At 43.5% G+C, this 24,241-nt stretch overlaps 1 protein-coding gene across 3 annotated transcripts in view; it reads right to left on the minus strand.

The window, feature by feature from the left end:
* Positions 1-24,241, minus strand: part of camsap3 (calmodulin regulated spectrin-associated protein family, member 3) — a 237,083-nt gene that overhangs the window by 36,844 nt on the left and 175,998 nt on the right. For all 3 annotated transcript variants that reach the window (XM_059991912.1, XM_059991913.1, XM_059991915.1), the window contains 5 exons: positions 11,852-11,990; positions 9,981-10,120; positions 7,562-7,655; positions 3,914-3,962; positions 2,573-2,649 (listed from right to left, as the gene is read on the minus strand). In XM_059991912.1, the coding sequence (XP_059847895.1) occupies positions 2,573-2,649; positions 3,914-3,962; positions 7,562-7,655; positions 9,981-10,120; positions 11,852-11,990 (499 nt within the window). The remainder of the gene's footprint in view (positions 1-2,572; positions 2,650-3,913; positions 3,963-7,561; positions 7,656-9,980; positions 10,121-11,851; positions 11,991-24,241) is intronic.

Genomic DNA, 24,241 nt, shown 5'->3' on the forward strand with positions numbered 1-24,241 from the left:
AAGTTTTACAGAGGCACCTGCTACTAGAACAGAATATAAAGTCAGGGGCTGGAATTAGGAAATAGGGACATGGTGGATAGTGTAATGCTCTACAGTGCCAGCAACCCAGGTTCAATTCCAACCACTGTCTGTAAGACATTTGTATTTTTCCTGTGACTGCAAGGCTTTTCTTTGGATGCTCCAGTTCCCTTCCACAGTCCAAACACGTACAGGTCGGTGTTGGTAGGTTGCGGGCACAGTGGCACCCAGAATCATGGCGGCATTTGTGGGCTGCCCCCAGCACATCCCCGGACACTGTCGATCGTTGATGCAAAGCAACACATTTCACTGGATGAAATCAATGTTCTGATGTACCTGTGCCAAATAAAGCTAATTTTATTTGTCACATCCTCACCATTGAGCACATCTACAAGAAGCATTGCTACAAGAAAGCAGCATCCATCACCAAGGGCCCCCCACCATCCAGGCCATTCTCTCGTCTTCCTGCTGATTTCGGGAAGGAGGTACAGGAGCCTCAGATGCCATATCACCAAGTTCAGGAACAGTTATTACCCGACAACCATCAAGCCCCTGAACCCGCACGGAGATCTTCACTCATCCCAATTTTTGAACCGATTCCACAACCTACAGACTCACTTTCAAGGATTCTATAACTCACTTCGTATTATTTTGTTTGTATTTGAACAATTAGTCTTCTTTTGCACATTTGTTGTTTCTCAGTCTTTCTGTGAATTTTTTTCTATTGTATTTCTTTATTCTACAGTAAACTAAGTGACGTTCTTCTACAGTTGCTCAGTAGAGAGCATCCAAACAAGCTATTATCACTGTATGGTGCCCAACACATCACCAGCACCAGCCTACCCGCCATCAATGACATATATACAGAAATGTGCTCACAAAGGGCTAATAACATCATGAAGTATCCTACTCACCCTGCTCATGGTGAGTCTCACTCCAATCAGGAGGAGGCTACAGAGAATCCACACCAGACTCAAACACAGTTACTTTTCCCTTTCCTTTCCCAAACAAACACCTCCATCCACTAACCACTACTTTATTCTTTTCTGTCAGGCTATTGTCACTTAATCAATCAATCAATCAATCTATGCATACAAGCTAACTAACGTATTTATATTTACTGAGCTTTTTAATTTTTGTATTCTTTATCTTATAGTGTTTTTTAAGCTGTATCATATCCAGTGTAACAATCATTTTGTTCTCCCTTACACTTGTGTACAGGAAATGCCATTAAAGAATCTTGAAACGCTTGAATCTTGAAAATCTTGAAATTTTCTTTGAACTTTGAACACAAAGAGGTAAATTAACAGATGTTTTCTTTTTTGAAATGTACAGAGCCTTGACGGTTTAAACAAAGCAATCAATATAATTTTAGTCCTTTGCTGATCAGGTGTGTGTGTGTGTGTGTGTGTGTGTGTGTGTGTGTGTGTGTGTGTGTGTGTGTGTGCGCGTGTGTGTGTGTGCGTGTGTGTGTGTGTGTGTGTGTGTGTGTGTGAGTGTGTTTGTGAGTGTGTGTGTGAGTGTGTGTGTGAGTGTGTTTGTGAGTGTGTGTGTGAGAGAGAGAGTGTGAGAGAGTGTGTGTGTGTGTGTGTGTGAGTGAGAGTGTGCGTGAGTGCATGTGTGAGTGTGCGTGACAGAGTGAGTGTGTGTGTGTGTGTGAAAGTGTGTGAATGTGTTTTAGAGAGTGTGTGTGTGTATTTTAGAGAGTGTGTGTGTGCATGTGTGTGCAAGTGTGCGTGTGTGTGAGTGTGTGAGTGTGCGTGTGTGTGCGTGTGTGTGAGTGTGAGTGTCTCTGTGTGTAGACCTAACAGCAGGTAATAATTAAAGAATAACAGGGAACTACAGGAAATTGCAAGGAAGTTCAACTGGACTGCTCCAAAGAAACACTGCAACCCCAAAGCAGCTTATTGTCATCAATGTATGGCCGAATGGAATTACTGCAGAAATGCTTAAGTTGTTTCAAATTGAATCCTTTCTTGGACTCAGGAGCATTAACGTCACCATTCATCCAAGACATTTTCCTGCTCAAGTCTAATAAGTCATTCATTGCTGGGTTTTTTGTATGTTCTCCCCGTCTAACCACGTGCGTTTGCTCCGGGTGCTCTGGTTTCCTCCTACATCCCGAAGATGCACAGGTTAGGTAAGCATGCTAGGTTGACACCGGCAGCAAGGTGACCCTTGCGGGCCGGCCCCAAAATCATCCTCGGACTGCGCTGGTCATTGATACAAACAATGCATTTCACTGTACGTGTGACAACTAAAGCTAATAATCGTAAAGAGCAAGTCAGGGCTTTGAACTGCAGATAAAAGTACACCAGATAATCTTAAACCCCAACAGCTTCTGAGCACTGCCAGCAGTAAATTCCTGCCATAAATGTCCCTGCAAGGCAATTATCCAAACTGAGAAAACGTTAGCTTTGAGGCTGTTGTTCCAGCAGTGTAATGGAAATTAATTTTCAATTCCGAAACACTCTGGGATAAATCCAAGCAGGCTACGTCTGCATTTCAGGACCAAATACCAAAGGAAATCAACAGGGGAAGGAGATTTCATTACCTGAGGTGTTCCGACCCGGAGAAGTCTGTTGGACCACAGGCAGGAACGGTTGCTTAAGCAGGAAGGCAGGAAAATGGCTGAAATAAGCAGATAGGATGGAAATCAGTGAAAGTGATTAGTGTCTGTCACGTGTTCCAAGCAGTCTGGGTAAAGACAATTGATTGCTTTGGGCATTTACTCGCTTTGTAACTGGACTAGTTCAATGTAATATACAGCCACTGACACAGCTCTGGAGATGGAGCACAAACCCTCAACCCAGACTTGCTGCGGCTTGCGTTTGCTGATGCAGGAAATAAGCAAGTATTCAACAGTGTTAACAGTCAGAATTTGACAAGGAGACACAGACTCCATAGTGTCCAAGACATTTTCAAGGAAGGCAGAGTCCATCATTAAGGGCCCCACCACCCAGGACATGCCTTCTTCTCATTGTTACCATCAGGAAGGAGCCTGAAGGCACACACTCAGCGATTCAATAACAGCTTCTTCCCCCTGCCATCCGATTCCTGAATGGACATTGAACCCTCACTACTTCTTTTAAAATTTGTGTTTTTGCGCTACTTATTTTAACTGTTGAATATACAGACATAACTACTGTCATCAGTTTTTATTTCTATATTTATCAGGTATTGCGCGGCACTGCTGTATAAAGTTAATGAATTTCACAACATGTGCTGGTGATATTAAACTGGATTCTGAATATATGACCTGTGAGGTCTTGCTGCAACATTACAAAAAAAGTTCAGGCTACTGCTGGAGTACTGTCTGTTACACTATAAAAAGGATGTGACCGTACAGGAACGGATGCACATGAGTGTCACCAGGATGTTGCCTGGGCTAGAATGGGGAGGGAGTGGCAGGTTTGTTATGCTTTCCTTGGAGCAGAATAATCATAAACACAAGGGATTCTTCAGATGCTGGAAATCCAGAGCCACACACACAGAATGGCGACAGAACTCAGCAGGTAAGCCAGCGTCTATGAAGGGAAATAAACAGTCAATGTTTTGGGCCAAGACCAGGACTGGAAAAGAATGCAGAAGCCAGCACAAGGTGAGGATGAGGGGAAGAAGCACAAGCTGGCAGGTGATTGAGACTGGGTGAGGGGGAGAAGGTGGGTGGGTGGGGCAGGGATGGAGTAAGAGCTGGCAGGTGATTGAGACTGGGTGAGGGGTAATTCCACAATGGAACCCCTAGGTCACCACCCCAACAGCTGTTAGAGATACCAAGTGTGAGTGACTAACAGGGTAGCTGCTCCTCTCCTACTTTGTACCCTGCATGTATTTAGTGCAGATACAGCCTGGGAAATTCTCCTCTGCTTAAGGACCACCCAGACTGAAGACCTACCTGCCGCTGTCAGCTCCAGTCGGTGTGTTGGGTCCACTTGCTGGCAGATCTGCAAAGAGAGACATTGGGTTGGTTCCTGCTGCCACACATCCAAACGAATCACAAAGGCATCCCCTCTGGCTGAGTTCCTCCCATCGGAACTTGCAGAGGATCGTGACCCATTCCATCTCCTTGAGCTCAGTTCCTCCCATCGGAACTTGCAGAGGATCATGACCCATTCCATCTCCTTGAGCTCAGTTCCTCCCATCGGAACTTGCAGAGGATCGTGACCCATTCCATCCCCTCTGGCTGAGTTCCTCCCATCGGAACTTGCAGAGGATTGTGACCCATTCCATCGCCTCGAGCTCAGTTCCTCCCATCGGAACTTGCAGAGGATCGTGACCCATTCCATCCCCTCTGGCTGAGTTCCTCCCATCGGAACTTGCAGAGGATCGTGACCCATTCCATCCCCTCGAGCTCAGTTCCTCCCATCGGAACTTGCAGAGGATCGTGACCCATTCCATCCCCTCGAGCTCAGTTCCTCCCATCGGAACTTGCAGAGGATCGTGACCCATTCCATCCCCTCAGGGTGAGTTCCTCCCATCGGAACTTGCAGAGGATCGTGACCCATTCCATCCCCTCGAGCTCAGTTCCTCCCATCGGAACTTGCAGAGGATCGTGACCCATTCCATCCCCTCTGGCTGAGTTCCTCCCATCGGAACTTGCAGAGGATCGTGACCCATTCCATCCCCTCGAGCTCAGTTCCTCCCATCGGAACTTGCAGAGGATCGTGACCCATTCCATCCCCTCAGGCTCAGTTCCTCCCATCGGAACTTGCAGAGGATCGTGACCCATTCCATCCCCTCAGGGTGAGTTCCTCGATCGTGACCCATTCCATCGCCTCGAGCTCAGTTCCTCCCATCAGAACTTGCAGAGGATCGTGACCCATTCCATCCCCTCAGGCTCAGTTCCTCCCATCGGAACTTGCAGAGGATCGTGACCCATTCCATCCCCTCAGGGTGAGTTCCTCGATCGTGACCCATTCCATCGCCTCGAGCTCAGTTCCTCCCATCGGAACTTGCAGAGGATCATGACCCATTCCATCCCCTCTGGCTCAGTTCCTCCCATCGGAACTTGCAGAGAATCATGACCCATTCCATCCCCTCTATTATAAATACAGGAGATTGTAGGATGTCTGGATCACAGGAGGTTGAGCCCCCCACTTATTATCTGATCTTCACCATCAGACCATAAAACATAGGAGCACAATTAGACCATTCGGCCCATTGAACTGCTCCAACAATCCACTGTGGCTGATCTATTAACCCTCTCAACCCCATTCTCCTGCCTTCTCACCATAGCCTTTGATGCCCTTACTAATCGAGAAGCTATTAACCTCTGCTTTAAATATAGCCAATGACTCATCCTCCACAGGCACCTGTAGTAATGAATTCCACAGATACACCAAGCTCTGCTTAAAGAAATTCCTCCACATCTCTATTGTAAAGGGACAGCCTTCTATTTGGAGGCTGTGCCCTCTGGTCCTAGACTCTCTCACTTTATAATTGCCAATAATCTGTCACCTATATTGATAATACAGTTGAGAATATAGGTGGTTATTAGTAAGATTGCAGACGACACCAAAATTAATGGTAAGATCACAATCAATTGGGAAAGAGGGTCCAGGAAAGTTGGATGAAATTTAAGGGTCAAGGATCAACTTTATTTACCATATACATTTACACGTATTAGGAATTTGCTGTGGTGTGTTGGTGTGACATGCAACTAAAAACAACATTTGACAATTATAAGAATAAGGAAATATATAAAAAATATACTTAGAGGTTAAAGAACGGATATGGAATAAAATGTGAATAAATACACCAATACCAGCATGTATTTACAATGTAAACAGCGTTACAAAATGTGCGGTACAGTGACAGGGGTAATAGATAGAGGTAGGGGACGGTAACTAGAATGGTTAATCACATTAACTGCATAGGAGAAGAAACTTTTAAGATGTCATGAAGTTTTGTTTTAATAACCCCATAGCACTTTGCAAACTGGCACTTTTGTAGAGTAGGTAGTGTCCACAATGATGTTCCTGCCCACTTCTTTGTCCTAAACACATACAAGTCCTACAGTGATGTTAGACTGCAGCCGATTTACTCAGATAAATGTGAAGTCGTGTATTTTTTGAAATTGAAAGCCAGGGCAAGACTTGCACTGTGTATTGCAGGGCCCTGGAGAGGGCTGTAGAACAGAGAGACCCAAGGGTACAAGCCCAGAGTTCCCTATAACTTGTAACACAGTAGTCAGTGGTGAAGAAGGCATATGGCAGGCTTGTTTTGGACCAATGTGGCACTGAGTGCAGGAGTTGAGATGTCACGTTACAGCTGCACAAGAAGTTGGTGAGACCACACCTGGAGCATTGCGTCTGGTTCCGGCTGTCGTGCCGGGGAGGATGTGATGAAGCCGAAGCAGGTGTAGAAAACATACAGGGCTGGAGGGCTGGAGTTAGAAAGTAAGACTGGATAGGTTGGAGCTACTTTCCCTGGACCACAAGAGGTTGAGGAGCAATTTAAAAGTTCCATAGTATTATGAAGTATATAAATAAGGTGGATGGTCACAAATATTTTTCCAACTAGGGGAGTCTAAAATGAGAGGGCATAGATCTAAAGTGAGAGCAGAAGGATTTAAAGGAGGCCTGAGGGGCAACATTTTGCACAGAGATGGTGGTTTGTGTGTTCAGCAGAGGCGGGTGTCATTGTCGCATTTAAGTGTCATTTGGGCATGTACGTGGACAGGAAACGTTTAGAGGGATATGAGCCATGAAAGCAGGTAGGCACCTCGGTCAGAATGGATGAGTTGGGTTGAAGGGCCTTTTTCTGTGCAGATACAGTAGATAGATAGATAGACACTTTACCGATCCCAAAGGAAATTACAGTGCCACAATAGCATTACCAGTGCACAGATATACAAACATTAGAAGAGAAGGAAGAAAGAATAAAAAATAAACTACCTCAAGCAGTTCAACAGAGAGAGTCATCACTTCCCCAGCTACAGGTTGACTCAATACAGTGCCTAAAGACCGAGGGTAAGAATGATATATAGCATATATGCTATATATCATATAGCTCTCTTTGGAGCAGCGCAGTTGTCTTAGTCTATTACTAAAAGTGCTCCTCTGTTCAGCCAAAGTGGCATGCAGAGCGTGAGAAACATTGTTCAGAATTGCCAGGATTTTCCATGGGATTCTTTGTTCTACCACAGACTCCAGTGCCCCAGTTTGGCTCCCATCACAGAACCAGCCTTTCTAATCAGTTTATTGAGCCTGTTGGCATCCCCCTAATTAATGGTGCAGCCAGTAGAGTCACAACTCCAGAGATCCAGGTTTGAACCCAGCCTCTCTGGTTTTCTGCAACAGGTGTCAAGCCTCTTGAATCCAGCTATTTCACAGATTGCATCTTTTCAATGGAAAGTGCCTCATCTCTAGTCTGAGTATGAGATGAACATGCCTCCTTTTTCTTTGTCTTTTTTAGTTATTTATACTCTTGATATGTTCTTGATACACTTAATAAAACACAAGGTTTTACACCCCACCCTTGACTTCCAAAGAACCACTGGATCAATATCACCAGATGCACCACCATGAGAAATATTGCTTACCTTCCAGATCTGAAATCTCTCTTGGGTGGACAAATTCAGGTTTCAGAATTTCAAACCACCAGAACAGTTCAGCCACAAATGTCAAAATGTTAATCTGTGAAGGAAGACAAACACATGCAATGCATCAGCCCAAATCTCCCAGTCTACTAACAGCAGAAAACAAAGGAGAATGGAAGCGGAGCTGGCTACTGGCCCCATTAAACTTATTTCTTTAGACCAAGTACTTGCAAACTATCTCAGAAGGAAGTTCTCATGTTCTATCTGACTGTTCAGGTGGGGTTAGCACAACTTGCAGAGTGGAGGAGATGATCTAATTACTGCCCCTGATTATGACCACTTCCCACAGACACTCCCCAACCTTTCCCAACATCTTTTTGGACAAGACTCCAGAATGTTCAATACTACTCAAAATTTTTAAAATTATCTTTATTTGCCACATGCACATCAAAACATCACAATATACAGTGAAACGTGTCATTTGTGTTAAAGACCAACACAGTCCAAGAATGTGCTGCAGGCAACGCAAAAGTTTGCCATGCTTCAAGTGCCAAAACGGCATGCCCACAACTTACTAACCCCAAACTGTTTGGAATGTGGAAACTGGAGCACCTGGAGGAAACCCATAGTGTCTCAGGTAGTAAGTACGTAAAAACTCCTTAAAACTTCAGTGGTGGGAATTGAACCCCGATTGCTGGCGCTATGAAGCATTACGCTAACCGCTCTTCTATAATGCCATCCACCCCCTTCCGCAGTTCCACAGAAACCTGCCTCACTGAGGTCTTGATCCAGCTACCACCCTAAAGAGCACTGGTAGATTGTACTTGGTGGGAGTCACTGCCAGAGCTACAAGTTTGTTACATCACACAGCCATTGAGGTGGCCCAGATCAGGTGAAACTCTGGTCCAGTGTCCTATCTGCATGTTCAGGCGAGATTAGCACAACTTGGTGGAGATTATCTGATTATTCCCCCCCCCCCCCCCCCGATTATGACCACTAAAAGGAGATTAAAAGGAAATTTGCTCATTATCCCCGATGGGATTACGGGAACTGAGCCAAACCAGGAATATCCAAAAGACACAAATGTCTAGAGAAAGTTCTCTCAAAGGGTTGGAGAGGTTGATCAGAAAAAGCTGCAGAGGGTTGCAACCTCAGCCAGCTCCATCATGGGCACAACTCTCCCTATCATCGAGGACATCTTCAATAGGCAATGCCTCATCCATCACTGAAGACCCCAACCACCCAGGACAGGCCCTCATCTCTTTATTACCTTCAGGTAAGAGGTACAGGAATCAGAAGATACACACTCAATGTTTTAGGAACAGCTTCTACCTGGCTACTGTTAGATTATTAAGTGTCTCCTCGTATAATAAGGTGGTCTCATTACCTCCCCCTCCATCCACCCACCTTTCCCCTGTCATCTGGCTTCACCTATCAACTATCAGACTGTCTTCTTCACCCTCCCCCTACCTTCATATTCTGGGTTCTGCCCTCTTCCCTTCTAATCCTGATGAAGGGTCTTGGTCTGAAACATTGACTGTTTATCCCCCTCCATAGATGGTGCCTGAGCTGCTGAGTTCCTCAAGTATTTTGTGTTTGTTGCTCCAACCTTCCATCATCTCCTGAATCTTGTTATTCCTCTTTTGCGCTATTTATTTTTGTAACTTTTAGTGATTTTTATGTTGTAGACATAAAAATTGTCACGAAATATGCCTCTGGTAATTCTAAAGATGTAATGGCTTAGTAGGTTAATAGGTCACATGGGGAACTCTCCCAAACCCAGCTGCTAAAGGAGCAGGTTTGGGCATGGGGACAGCAAACCCATCGGTAAAAACCCAGCACTACAGAAAAGCCAACAGAAGCTCCAAAGTCCTCATCCCTGCAAGAGGAAGGATACACCATTTAGGGGTTACACCGGGAGACAATGTGAAAGATTGGCCCAGGACAGAGGACTTGGGTGTGCTGGTGTCAACAGCCTATGCCTCAGTAGGGGTGATGGAGGGGTAAACGTAACTGGACTCACTGAGCCAGAAGGCCTGTTACGATGCTGTATCTCTAAACCTGGCTCTGATTCTGAATCTCTGAGAAATTTTACCAATCCCATTCCCGAGATATTCACCGATAATCCATAGATACAGATTTATTTATATTTGTGCCATTTATTTATTTAACATGCATACATCAAAGTGATTACATCATTTGCATACGCTTCCACATGCCATTAGCAATCCCTGCTGACCACGTTCAATCCCTCTGTTCGGGAGAGAGTTAGCCACGTGGAAAGACAGCAAGGCAGGAGCCTTGGATGAGCCAGCTAATGCCCAGCCCTAGTTGATGTCACCCATTGACTGTGCCACTCTCCATTGTCACGTGCACCAGGTTACCACTGACTGACACAGCCACATGCAGATCAACCCATTACCTTCAGCAGTGGTGGGGTGTAGAGCATATCCTCCAAAGCCAAGTGAAAGCAACTGCCCAGGTACTCCTGTGTGAAGTCGACAATCAGCTGGAGATTGTAAAGGCTGTCGGCTACGGACATGGTTTCCTTCAGGCAAATGTCTACAAAGGTAGAAGGATAACGGGAAGGTGCAGAAACGTTTAAAGAATAATCATTACAAACACTAGCATGCAAGCAGTAATCTGAGGCAACCTAAACTTTGTTTGTCACACGTACATTGAAACATATAGAGAAATCCACCATCTTCTGTCACGTTGCTACGGGTCAGCCCGCAAGCATTCCCACATCTCCGGCACCAGCATAGCCTGCCCGCACTTCACTAATCCCATTCTGTATGTCTTTGGAATGTGAGCGGTGAGAGGAATCCCATGCAGTCACTGGGGGAACATTCAAACTCGTTACAATCGCACCACTGCTTTACATACAGCGGTGCGAATCGATACTCCAACGGTGACTGCACTAACTGCCACGCTATCGTGCAGGCGTTCCGTGTTCCTCCCACATTCCAAAGACGGACAGGTTAGGGTCACTGAGTTGTCGGCGTGCCACGTTGGCATTGGAAGCATGGCAACACTTGCGGGCTGCCCCATCACATCTTGGACTGCGCTGCTCATTGACACAAAACAACACATTTCACTGCAAGTTTCGATGGACTTGTGAACAAATAAAGGAAATCTTTCATCCCTTTTAATCTTTACCCTGATGTTGGTTAGAATCAAGGTAAAAGTCAGGGTATAATTTATTATCCAAGAAGATACAGTATATGTCACAACACTGGCTGTTGATCAATCTTTGATATATATATATATAGTTTTTCATAAATTCTACTGCATTTCTTTATTTTCCTGTAAATGCCTGCAAGAAAATAAATCTCAGGGTAGTATATGGTGAGACGCAAGTACTTTGATTCTAAATTTACTTTGACTTTCACTTGGATTTATAAGAAATCAGCTTTGTTTTTGTTCTTCTGCACTTCCAGACTCCACTGCTGAGAATCCCATCAAATCTGCCACCTTTAATGCTACAGTTTAATCCCACATTGGTGGATTGTCCCAAGATCCTACAGAGAGTGCTTGTTGCAATATTCTTGTGTTACCTAGGACCTATACAACAGAAAGCCAAAGGCTTGGTGAAATACAGAATGAACTTGGAAAAGTCCTGCTTCAGAATTCAAGAGAGAATTGTCAAGAACTTCAGAGATGAGGTGGGAAATGAAAAAAGTCAGGGTGCTTTCTGGACAAATTAGAGGGCCCCAGTGAGTTCCAGGGTCAGAGGTCTATGTGAATCCAGAGATGGAGATCTGGAAGTCAAATTCCCATGATCGGCAAGTGCTGAACAACACCGGGAGCCAGAGGACCAGCACTGTGCTGAGTGTGAATAGCATTCTGACACGGAGGCGCAGGATCGGAAGCAGCTACAGAAGGCTTCAGATTCAGCCAGCTCCATTACAGATACAACCCTCCCCAACATCAAGAACATCTTCGAGAGGCAGGGTGCATCCGTCACAAGAACCCTCACCATCGGGACATGCCCATAGCTGTTGGGGGAGGAGGTACAGGAAGAAGCCTAAAGAAACACAGTCAACATTTCAGGAACAGTTTCTTCTCCTCTACCATTGATTACTGAATGATCCATGAACACTACCTGGTTATTCTGTTATTTTTGTAATTTTATGTGCTTGCAGTGTACCATCACAATAGCAAATTTCACATTATCTAAGTCAGTGACTTATAAATACAATCCATTTTGGAGGAATGCCCACCCACGCACCGTGCCCGTGTTCATCTCATTTTGCTTGTATCTGTTCCCATTAACCCACAACGCTCACTCACCTTGCAAACGCAGCACGTCAGGACAGTAGTGGTGTATGAGGGCTGCCACTGCACATCCATTGGCAAGGTCCTTCAGCTGTGTTACTGAGGGAAAGCAGGGAGTCTGTTTGCTCAAAACTTTGTCCTTCCTGTAACGAATCTGGTCAGAGGGGAAACACAATCTCAGGTTCGGAAACAGACCGAGCGAGGTGGGAATGGCGGTGGGGTTCAAGAGGGAAACTACTGCCCATAACAAGGATTGAAATAGCCACTAGTATGTTTTAATTTCAGGAATAAGCAGCCCAAATGGACAAAACTCGGAGCTTTCCTTCAGCATGTCTGGAATTACAGCTCAAATTACAGCTATGGCATCCAGTACTGTAGACTGGTTGGCCAAGAACAAGGCGAAAAAATGAAAGAAAAATTATAGGGAAGCTGGAAAACAAATTTCTTTCAAATTACCACTATTAAAAGTGAGAAGTGACTGGGTGGAGGGTGGTGCATTGACAAGTTAAAAGCCCAAGTTTTCCATCGTTAACTCTGTAGAATAATGTGCCTGTAATAAGTGGGCCTATCATGAAAACTGTCTTAATTTATTAACAACAACTTCCTTTAACTTCTCCCAGTTTAGTCAAGAGGGCCATGCTCTCTTCTCAATGCTGCCATCAGTAAGGAGGTACTGAATCCTTAAATGTCCACAGCACCCGGTTCAGGAACAGTTATTACCCTTCACCATCAGGCTCCTGAACCAGCGTGGATAACTTCACTCACCTCAACACTGAACTGAGCCACAGACTATGGACTCACTTTAAAAGGACTCTACAACTCATGTTCTCAGTGTTACCTAATTATCTATTTTCTTTGTATTTTCACAATTTGTCCTCTTTTGCCCATGGGTTGCTTGTCAGTCTCTTTGTGAGTAGTTCTCCATTGAGTCTACTGTTTTTCTACTGGGAATGCCTGCAAGTAAATGAATCTCAAGTTTGTATATGGTGAGAGGTACAGACTTCGACAAATTTACTGTTAACTCTATTGGGAGCTGGTCTGCGCATTGAGGAGGTCCAGTGAACCTCATAATTAACTTCTTACTTGTGCCAGCGTCACAGTTACGCCAAAGCTAAAATGAGCAACTTCACACATATCCAGCGCTGATGAGATTATTTATTTATTTAATGATACAGCGAGGAATGGGCCCTTTGGGCTGCATCAGCCAGCAACCCCCTAATTAACCCTAGCCTATACACAGAACAACTTACAATGACAAATTAACTTACTAACTGGTACATCTTTGGGCTGTGGGAGAAACCCACAGCACCTGGAGAAGACCCACGCATTCTGTGGGGAAAACGTACAAACTCTTTACAGAGGACAATGGGATCGAAATCCGAACTCCAATGCCCTGAGCTGTAACAGCGTTGTGCTAACCGCTACACCACCTTGGTGTCCTTCGTTGTACAAGGAATCTGCTATGCAGAAACTAGCATGCTTCAGATGCTCTTAGACATAATACTTATCTCATTAAATAAATAGCATCCAAATAAATCTTAGACCAAAAAGACTGGAGCCCTGGGTCCCACACCACCAGGTTCAGGAGCAGCTATTACCCTACAACCATCAGGCTCCGGAACCGATGTTGTAAACTGCACTCATCCCAATGCTGAACTAGTTCCACAACCTATAGATTCACTTTCAAGTGCTTTACAACTCATTATTATTTATTTACTTTTAAAAAATATAATTTGCATGATTTTCATGTTAGTTGTTTGTGAGTCTTTGTTATTTATAGTTTTTCATAATTTCTATTGTATTTATTTGCTTTCAACAGTCATATCTCATGGTAGAATATGGTGGCATATAGTGCTTTGTTAATAAATTTATTTTGAAATACTTTCAGGGACACTCTTGCATAAAAGTAAAATACATTAGAACTTTGTTAGCAAAAGGAATCCCATCCTCAAAAAGTAGTTCTTTTAATCTAATGTCTAATCTAATAAAATTCTAATACTGTACTGTGCAATACTGACTGAGTAGGTTAGTGGTTTCAAGGGCACTTAGTCCCTTACTTTAAAGAAAAACATTCTTTCCACATTCTAACTCACTTTGATCACTAACACAGAATTTGTCCGCTTGTACCACCACACACAAACAACCTCTGAAAGGTCAAAGTTCAGGGCAGAGTGGCCTTAAGGCACGTAGCAAGTTCCTTTCCTTCAGCAGGTCATGTGACATATATACAGGAAAACAGGAGGCAAAATTCTCTCAAATTACAGGTTTGGCTTCCAGCTGGCTGGTTGGCCAAGAAAATGGTGAGAAATCTAGAGCAAAGTTACTGGAAGGCTGGAAAACAAACAAAATAGTGAACTATTCACTATTAAAAGTGACTGGGTGGGGGGGGGGTGCTCAGCTGAGACTCGAGGATGCTGACTGCAATTATGAAGTGAGTAATCATTCTGTGAATCACAGTGTGATATCCTCTGCAGTGTACAATCTGCTTTAGGGCAGCTCTAAAGCATTTGCAAAGTATCAGACAAACTGGGTCTAAAGACGTCACAAAATAGAGTACAGAGGAGATTTACTAGAACGTTAACTGGGTTTCAGCACCTAAGTTACAGAGGAAGGTTGAATAAATTAGGCCTTTATTTCTTTGGAGCGCAGAAGGTTGAGGGGGGACTTGATAGAGGTATTTAAAATTATGAGGGGGATAGATAGAGTTGACGTGGATAGGCATTTTCCATTAAGAGTAGGGGAGATTCAAACAAGAGGACATGAGTTGAGAGTGAGGGGGCAAAAGTTTAAGGGTAACACGAAGGGGTATTTCTTTACTCAGAGAGTGGTAGTTGTGTGGAATGAGCTTCCAGTAGAAGTGGTAGAGGCAGGTTCGGTATTGTCATTTAAAGTAAAATTGGATAGGTATCTGGACAGGAAAGGAATGGAGGGTTATGGGCTGAGTGCAGGTCAGTGGGACTAGGTGAGAGTAAGCGTTCAGCACAGACTAGAAGGGTCGAGATGGCCTGTTTCCGCGCTGTAACTGTTATATGGTTAAAGTTAAACCCTGAAAATCCCTATGAAAGAGCAATGTTCTGCAATTACCAACACCACAGGGAATCCATAAATGTAAGGTGGTTTTGACCACAGCCACTCTGAGGGGAAAATTGGGAACAGGAAGTAATGGACAGTGATTTCATTTTTACTTAGAGATTCAGCAGAGTAACAAGCCCTGCAGGCTCAGTGAACCATGCCACTCAATTACACCATGTGACCAATTGACCTACTAAACCTGTACAGATTACAGAGGTGGAGGCGTTGGCTGGCTTAGGGCAAGTTGGTGTGGATAAATCCCCAGGGCCTGGCGGGTTAATCCCTGGGACTCTGCGGAGGACGGGTGCAGAGACAGTCGGGGCACAAGCACAGATGTTTGGATCATCCTTAGTGACAGGTGAGGAACTGGAGGATTGGAGGACAGACAATGTTGTTCCGCTGTTCAAGAAAGGCTCTAAAAATAAACTAAGAAACTGTACGTTGGTTAGCGTGACATCAGTAGTGGGAAAGTTATTGGAGTGTATGTGCAGGAACCGGATATAGAAGTATTTGGACTGATTAAGAATAGACAGCATGGCTTTGTGCATGGTAGGTCATGTCTAACCAATCTGAACAGATTAGACATGACAAAGTTATTTCCCATGGTACGGGATTCTAGGAGAAGAGGGCATGACTTCAGGATTGAAGCACATTCATTTAGAACAGAGATGCAGAGAAAATACTTTAGTCAGAGGGTGGTAAATCTGTGGAATTTGTTGCCATGAGCGGCTGTCGAGGCCAAGGCATTGTGTGTATTTCAGGCAGAGATAGATAGGTTCTTGATTAACCAATGCATCAAACAGTATGAGGTGAAAGCAGAGGAGTGGAGATGACTGAATGAAGTTGATCAGCCCAAGACTGAATGGCGGAGTGGACTTGATGGGGCGAATGGCCTCCTTCTGCTCCTATATCTTATGGTCTTATAGTCGTACGTGCTTGGGATACAAGAGGAAAACAGAACACTCAGAGGAAACCCAAACATGCACGGGGAGAACATACATGCAGCGGCAGGAATTGAACCTCGATCACTGGCATCATAACAGTGTCACTCTAAATGCTATGCCACCACACTATCTTCATTCTCCAAAAGATTATTCAAAAGAATACACAAAGGAATAATTTTTGATTCTGGGTTCGCAAATTAGGTCTAGTGATCAGCGGCAAGTCTGGGGTTCAAGGCCTAATGTTTGGTGATCAGGGTGTCCTGGGATCGATGTCGAGGGGTAAACCAGAAGTCCAGAAGTTAGTTGGCTGAAGCCCATTCCGCAAACCATCACGAGTCCACTGGTGATGTTGAAACCTAATGTCTGCAGGGGTGACGCCGGAGGCTAATCCTGGGACTAAAGGGGTGTGAGAGTGAGTGAGTGAGTGAGTGAGTGTGTGTGTGTGTGTGAGTGTGAGTGTGTGTGAGTGAGTGTGTGTGTATGTGAGTGAGTGAGTGTGAGTGTGTGTGTGTGTGCGTGTCTGAGTGTGTGTGTGTGAGTGAGTGAGTGTGTGTGAGTGTGTGTGTGTGTGTGACAGTGAGTGAGTGAGTGAGTGTGAGTGTGTGTGTGACAGTGAGTGTGTGTGTGTGTGAGACAGTGAGTGAGTGTGTGTGAGACAGTGAGTGAGTGTGTGAGTGTGAGTGTGAGTGTGAGTGTGAGTGTGAGTGTGAGTGTGAGTGTGAGTGTGAGTGTGAGTGTGAGTGTGAGTGTGTGTGTGTGTGTGTGTGTGTGTGTGTGTGTGTGTGTGTGTGTGTGTGTGTGTGTGTGTGTGTGTGTGTGTGTGTGTCTTGTTTCTGCTGTTGTTCTCCCGAGCACTGAGGGCTTGTGATGTTGGCGCCAGAAATGCACAGCAACACTTGCAGGCTGCCCCTAACGCACCCTTGGGTGGGTTGGTTGTTAACACAAGCAATGCATTTCACCATATGTTTTGATGTACATGTGATAAACAAACTTGAATCTCATAACTTAGAACAGGAGGACACATGTCAGATATGAACGTAGCAGTTATTGGGTCAGAGACAGAGCAAAGGTGGCTGGGTTTTAATTCCCTACCTGAGCAGACCTCAAAATCCAAGCAGTAAATGTTGAGCTGGCCAGCAACACACACAAGAGAGAGTTGGAGCTTGCAGCCCAACGTACAGTAGGTAGGAGATATTCTACCTCTGACTGTACAGGTCTATAGAGCGGAGCTGAGACACAGGTAGGTAACCATGGGATACCTTCAGCATAGGGCAAGAGTGCAATGGACAGAACATAACTTTCAATGCATGTAGCCAGTGGGTTCCTGCTCAGATAAGTGGGCCAAAAAGTGGCAAATGACTGTCAGTCCAGATGAATGGGATGGGTTCAATTTTGGGAAGCCAAACTGGGGTAGGACGTTAAGGCCAAAGCTGGATGGCATAGGCTCATCGGGCTAGAAAGGCCCGTTATCAAGCTGAATCACTAAATAAATAGATAGATAGATAAATAAATAAATAAAAGATCTTGTACTTCAGATGCCAAAGCCAAACTTAAAAAAAATCCTACAGCTTTTCCAGAAACATCTTGGTAACTAGTGAGCAACTGTCTTAATTTCACAGAAAAATAATTCAAGCACCCACTCACATTAAAAGTTCCAAAAATCTCACTAATACTCAAGGAAAGGAGCAGGAATTGTGCAGTCTTCCCCTGCCACCCCCACCCCCAGAAAAAATAAATCAAAAATTAGAGGGCAGAAGTTTAAGGTGAAGGGGGAAATTTTAAAAGGAACCCAAGGGGCAAATTCTTCACACAGAAGGTGATGTATATGGAAGAAGCTGCCAGAGAAAGTAGTTGTGTTCTTTCAAAGAGCCAACTCAAGGATAATGGACTGTTTAGCCTCTGGCCTTGCTCTGATTCGAGAAGGTGAGGGATTTGTTCCGAGCTTCATGTTGTTACATCATAATAACCATCCAAAGAGGAGACGATGAGTAAATCACCTTCAGTGACTAAACTGAAGCATATTTACTTTACGCACAGAATCATCATATCTGCCACTCACTCCATTTTCTTGGACCAATTCACCCATTTTCATTGGGACAATGGGACAATCAACAGAGAAAACTGACTTTGCTTGCTGTACAATGAATTGTTTGCAGAATCTTAGCTCTGCCTGCAAGCCAGGGCTTGATGAAGTGTAATCAATAAATGTCTCTTCTATAAGTGCATTTAGAAAACAGTTGTTACCTTACCTTTGAAGGCCTGATCTTACCAACAGGCTATTTAAAGAAATAAACCAAACGTAATTTGATCCAAGGAACACACATAAAATGGTGGAGGAACCCAGCAGGTCAAACAACATCTATTGAGGGAAATGAACAGTTGATGTTTTTGGCCGAGAGTCCTGAAGACACTGACCATTTAGTCCACTCCACTGATGATGTCTGACCAGCTGAGTTACTCCACCATTGTGCGTGTGTGTTGCTCAAGATTTCCAGCGCCTGCAGAATCTGTTCTGTCTTTGAATGTCTGTAAATTGTTTCAGCATGCTTTGCATTGCTATGGCTTTTTTTGTTCAGAGAAATATTTTGACCCATTTGGTCGAGTCAGTTATTTGGTTACAAATAAAGACCAAGGGCGGGCCTCAGAAGAAGAAAAAAGGAAATTGATATTTAAAACAGAAAAAGTGATAATACAGGCAGTTCTGAACCTTTCCACAGCTACCTCTCCTGGCCTATTTATTGATTATTATTATTATTTGTTTATTTCTGTACTTGCACAGTTTGCCTTCTTTTGCACATTGATTTTTGTCACTCTCTGTTGATGGGTTCTTGATTAGTAAAGGTGTCAAAGGTCTCAGGGAGGAGGCAGGGGAACAGAATTCAGAGGGATAATAATCAGCCATGATGGAATGGTAGAGAAGACACAATGGGCTGAATGGCCTAAGTCTACTCCAATGCCTTATGGGATTGACAGGGTTTCTCAACTTGAAGACTGTACAGAGAACTAGATGGCCATCCTTTTAGACTTAATTCTCTTTGCTTTCAGAATAACAAATATATCAAATTTAATTATTGATTATTAGCTATTGGATAGATGTGCATGAGAGGGTAGGAGTGGACTTTTCATTGAGAAAAAACAGAAATTGGTTAAACTTTTGCTGGTCACATTTGCTCAGAAAGATTTCCCATGGTTCCAGAGAAACATGCCCATCTAAGAAAACAGAAAATGCTGGAAATACTGGGCAGAAATCCACTTACTGATGTTGGACTGGTGTGTAAAATTGATATTTTACTGGTAGTTTAAACTTTTCTGTGTTTGCTTGTATGTTTACATGATCACCTATATACACGTAATTGCTCAGTGGATATTCCAGTATTTCATACAATTGCTTCTGTATTTTTCCAGAGATTTCCATTTTCAGTAGCAGTTGCCACATCATGTGAATCAGGATATTTTAAGGGTTAATTGTTATCACTGGAATGTTGTTATCTCCAGCCCGAGTATGAGACAACCTCAACTGCTCTTTATGTCTTGTCATTGTGCTCAGCTCTCTTGTTCATTTTTTGTTCTTTTAACACTCAATAAAATGGCTGTAATCAACAAGTTTTATAACTGTTTCCTGATTTCTGAACATTCTCTGAATCCAACACTAAATTGTATGTTGCTCTATGACTGTAACAAGTTATTCTGCATTGTGATTGCTTTACCCTTGTACCACCTCAACATACTGCTGTAATCAAATGATTTGCATACCAGACAGTCTTCCCCTGTAGCTCAGTACCTCAGTCATAAACCAATTTAAATTCCGATTAAGCTCTCAGAGACTAAACGTGGTTAAAGTTAACACCAGTCTCAATTTGAGAAAATTGTAATAAACTTGAGAGAAAGGACTACAAAAGTCACTTGTAGCCAATTAAAAACCAGAGGTTTTTGGGATGAGAATTAGCTCTCTATTCAAACGGAGCACTTACATAGATTAGAAAGAAATGAATATTGGAGTCCAAATGAGCCTCCTGTATAAATGGCTCTGAACTTGGAAGGCAAACGACTCTCTGCAAAATTCAATACCAGTGGGTTGGCTGTTTCAAACCTTGCACAGTTCAACAACTTAAACATTAATTCAATACAATGCTCATTGTTTCTACTTAAAAGGAGGAACAACAGAGTGGGTCAATAACACTGCAAGACAGTAGTCACAGCATTCCAGTGGAAACGACCAAAAGGAACTCCCATGCTAAATCCTGATGTGATGAATTGAACGGTGCATGCATTGAGATGGAAAAGGACACTCATGGTCACACTGCAAGCCTAAAAGGGACAGCATGGAGCACAGAAACAAAATCAAAAACAGATTTATATGTGATGTGAAAAAGTAAGAAAAGACCCCATTCCACACAGGACTGCATCATTCCTTCCTAAAATACAGCTGAAAGGCACTCCTTTACAATTGTTTCAACAGACGCTGTAAGAGGATAAACTGGGCACCCAGGACTTTCCTTCTTCTCACTGCAATCATCAAGGAGGAGCAACTGCAGCCCAAAGACACACATTCAGCATTTTAGGAACAGCTTCTTTCCTTCTGCCATCAAATTTGTGAACGGTCCATGAACCCAGGAACACTACCTCACTATATTTGCTCTTCTTTTGCACTTACTTATTTTTACATGCATTTTTATTACAACTTACAGTGTATTTTATGTATTGCACTGTGCTGCTGCCACAAAGCAACAAACTTCATGACATAGTCTATGTTGGTGATAATAAACCCGATTTTGGTTCAGAAGAATGCCTGGTCAGTTGCCTCTTGAGCTGCAGGTACCATTTTCCCTGATGCATTTCATTCTGCACCTTCACTTAAATGACTGACCTTATCCACCACAGTGATGTCTTGAGAGAATTGAATTTACTGAGAAACTCCACAACCACATTGAATACAGAGGCGTTTACTGTGCAACCCCTGGAAAATTACGGAGCCTCGTGCAAAGTCTTAATTTTACATCAATGGCCTGGGAGAGAAGGGAAAATGAAGCCTCCTGCATTGCCCCCTCAGCAGTTTTGTCTGTTACACCTGCTGGAACTTCATTGGGCATGTCGTGTACACAAACTTGTACACTTAATTCATACTTGTATGACTTCTAATCATCCAAAGCACTTTTCTGCCAATAAGGCAGCTTTGAAATGTTGTTGCTAAGGTAATAGCAAAGTTGCAGTAAAAACTTGCAAAGAGCAATATCCCACAAGTGGGCAAAGAGTAAATTAATCTGTTTGAGGCGACTTTGGCTGAGGGAGAGTCAGTGGCAAGGGGTGGTGGGAGTTTTCAGCTCTTTGAATGGTGCAGTGTAACACCTAGTGTCTCAAGGTTACCTTGAAGTAATGATCACTATTTAAATTAAAGTGACCAATATTAAATGATGACATATATTTTTTACAATTCTGCAGCATTTCACTCAGTGTTTCAACAGCAGTCTTTTTTGGCTGCTTCAAAGCCGGCTTCTGTTAGGTGGTGGTCAGGCTTGTTTGTAGGTGCAAAATACTAAGTTCCTGTCCACGTTGATGGGTTCCAAGTAAAGAACTATTGATTGGAGTGAGAGGCTGTCTGTCTGTGAGCTGCTGAGTGGGAAATGGTTCTTAATGTTGTTGCTGCTAGTGTTGCTCTGCTGAACATCGTGGGCATGCTGTGTTGGCTCTGGAATCTGTGGTGACACTTATGGGCTGCTCCCAACACATCCTTTGGTTGTGTTGGCTGTTAAAGCAAATGATGCACTTCACTGTATGTTTGAATGTACAGGTGATAAAATTAATTAATCTGAAAGACAACACTTTCTGCAAGTACTCCATGAGGACTTTGTTTGGGAGGATTATGTATTTGAGTAGATGGGATGAGGCTTGACACCTCAATGTGTTCAACAGATAACCTTCATCAGCTTCCAATGGCTGCCTTAGCCCCAACCTTGAACCTTGACCTCTTGTACGTTGAAGATGACATCACGATCTGTTATCTGGATCATGACCCTTGCACCTTGTCTGCCTTCACTGCGTTTCATCTGTAACTCTATCTACATATTCTACAGTTGTACTCTCTCAATGTACTTCAGTTTTGAAATGGTCTGACCGGTTGGCATGCAAAACTGTATCTCAGTACAAGTAACAATAATAAACAAACCTGCTGACTACAGAGGCAATGACAGTGTCATTATGCACTCCAGTAAGAAGCTGCAAGCAAAGTCTTAACTTCAAGAAGATTTTTATTGCCACATTAGGCACCAATTCAGTGATGCAAACCTTCATTACACAACCGAATGAGCCAGGCAGGCAAACAAAAAAATCTACCCAGGGACCAGCTCATGATTCCATGGCTATTATCATTCCAGGGCATCTCTTTTCCCTCAATAAGCCATGGCTGTCCTGTACTCTGTGCAATAGTGACATTTAACAAGAAGTTTTGGAGTCCACATTCATAGATCTCTCAAATTTGCCACAAAAGTTGATAGGGTGGTTACAAAGGCGTATGGTGTGTTGGCCTTCATTAGTTGGGGGACTGAGTTCAAGAGCTGTGAGGTAACGTTGCAGCTCTATATAACCCCGTTTAGACCACACTTGGAATATTGTGTTCAGTTCGGCTTGCCTCATTATAGGAGGATTTGGAAGCTTTAAGAGACAGTGCAGAAGAGATTTACCAGATGCTGCATGGATTAGAGTAATGTCTTAAGAGGCTAGGTTGAGCAAACTAGGGTTTTCTCTTTGGAGACAAGGAGGATGAGATGTGATTTGAGAGGAGTCTAAAATAAGAGGCATAAATCGAGTGGACAGCCAGTGCCCTTTTCTCAGTGTGGAAATGGTTAACATACAGTGGCAAATGTTTTGAAGTGATTGAAGGAAAGTACTGGGGGGGGGGGGGTAGTGCTTGGAACATGCTGCCAGGAATGGTAGAAGAGGCAGGCATAATAGGGGCATTTGGAATGGACACAGGAGGACAGAAAAATGGAGGGCTATGTGGGAGGAAAAGGTTAGATTGATCTTAGAGAAGATTAAAAGGTCGACTCAACATTGTGGGCCAAAGGGTCTGTACTGTGCAGTATTGTTCTATGTTCTGTGGCCTACTGCCTACTCACGAATTTGCAGTTGGCACAATTTTGTCTTCACACAGAAAATACAAAGAAGATGAGGGGAGCTTTAAAGCATTAGTCCGGTCCTGGAGAGGAATTGTTTGCATTGTATAATCCCATTACACTACCAAGCCAAGTATTATTTCAGGCTTTTTCCCAAATTTGTATGTTTTTATATTTAGTTCAAGAACTAAGCCCCGTAAATGTATTTCCAACACAGCCTCAAGGGGCCAAACCAAAAGCCAAGGTTTCGTTGCCACCAAGAGGTGATCTGCATTCTAAACCAGTTACGGTGCATGAAGCCGGGCTATAAATCAGACAATGAGCTCTGCCAGACTTCCTGATACCATCCTCCCTGACATCTGGGCTTCCCTTGCCCAACCAGGAGTGACCTACAGATTTTTTCATTGGAGTGAAAAAAGATGAGAGGTGAGTTGATTGAGGAAGATGAGGATACAGCATGGAATAGACCCTTCTGGCCCAATGAGCAAGACCGCCCAACAACCCACCTATTTTTAACCCTAACAGGAAAATTTACAATGTCCAATTAACCTACTAACTGGTATGGTTTTGGACTGTGGATGGAAACACCTGGAGGAAAACCTCATGGGAAGAACATACAAACTTCTTACAGAGGATGCTGGAATTGAACTCCAAATTCCAATGCCACAAGCTGTAACTGCGTTGCACTAACTGCTACGTTATCGCCGAGGCACGGCATATGCAGAGCGGATAGCGAGCACTTTTTTCCCCAGGGTGGAAATGGCTATACAAAAGGGTATCCTTTAAAGGTGCATGGATGAAAGTTTATGAATATTTGATACATAATTTTATATAAGTATATGAATATTGATACATTTTTATAAGATATACATATATTCATCTTATTATGTTATAGCATATTTTATCTATTGATCTCTACTGCTGCCACAAAACAAAAAATGTCACAACACATATGTAAGTGATAATAAACCCATTTCTGATTATGATTCTCTCTCCAAAAAAGTCACAAAGACCGGTTGCAGATCAGTACTTCCAGAAACAGAAAGCTCAGCAGTGATGTTTCTGGGTCAGCGGCCACTTATTTCCCGGTAGTAAAATTTCTCACCAACTTGCATGGAAGGTGGACTCTTTGGATTGACATTGAGCCAACTTGGGCCAGTTGTTTAAGAAGGAATAATGCAGTCTCATTCACACCCATCCTGCATTAACACCCTCCCTACAACCACCCACCTCAACACAAAAAAAGAAAATTAAAGACAGATCGATTGAACTAATGAGAT

Source organism: Hypanus sabinus, chromosome 16 (genome assembly GCF_030144855.1).
Source record: "Hypanus sabinus isolate sHypSab1 chromosome 16, sHypSab1.hap1, whole genome shotgun sequence".
NCBI classification, from domain to species: domain Eukaryota; kingdom Metazoa; phylum Chordata; class Chondrichthyes; order Myliobatiformes; family Dasyatidae; genus Hypanus; species Hypanus sabinus.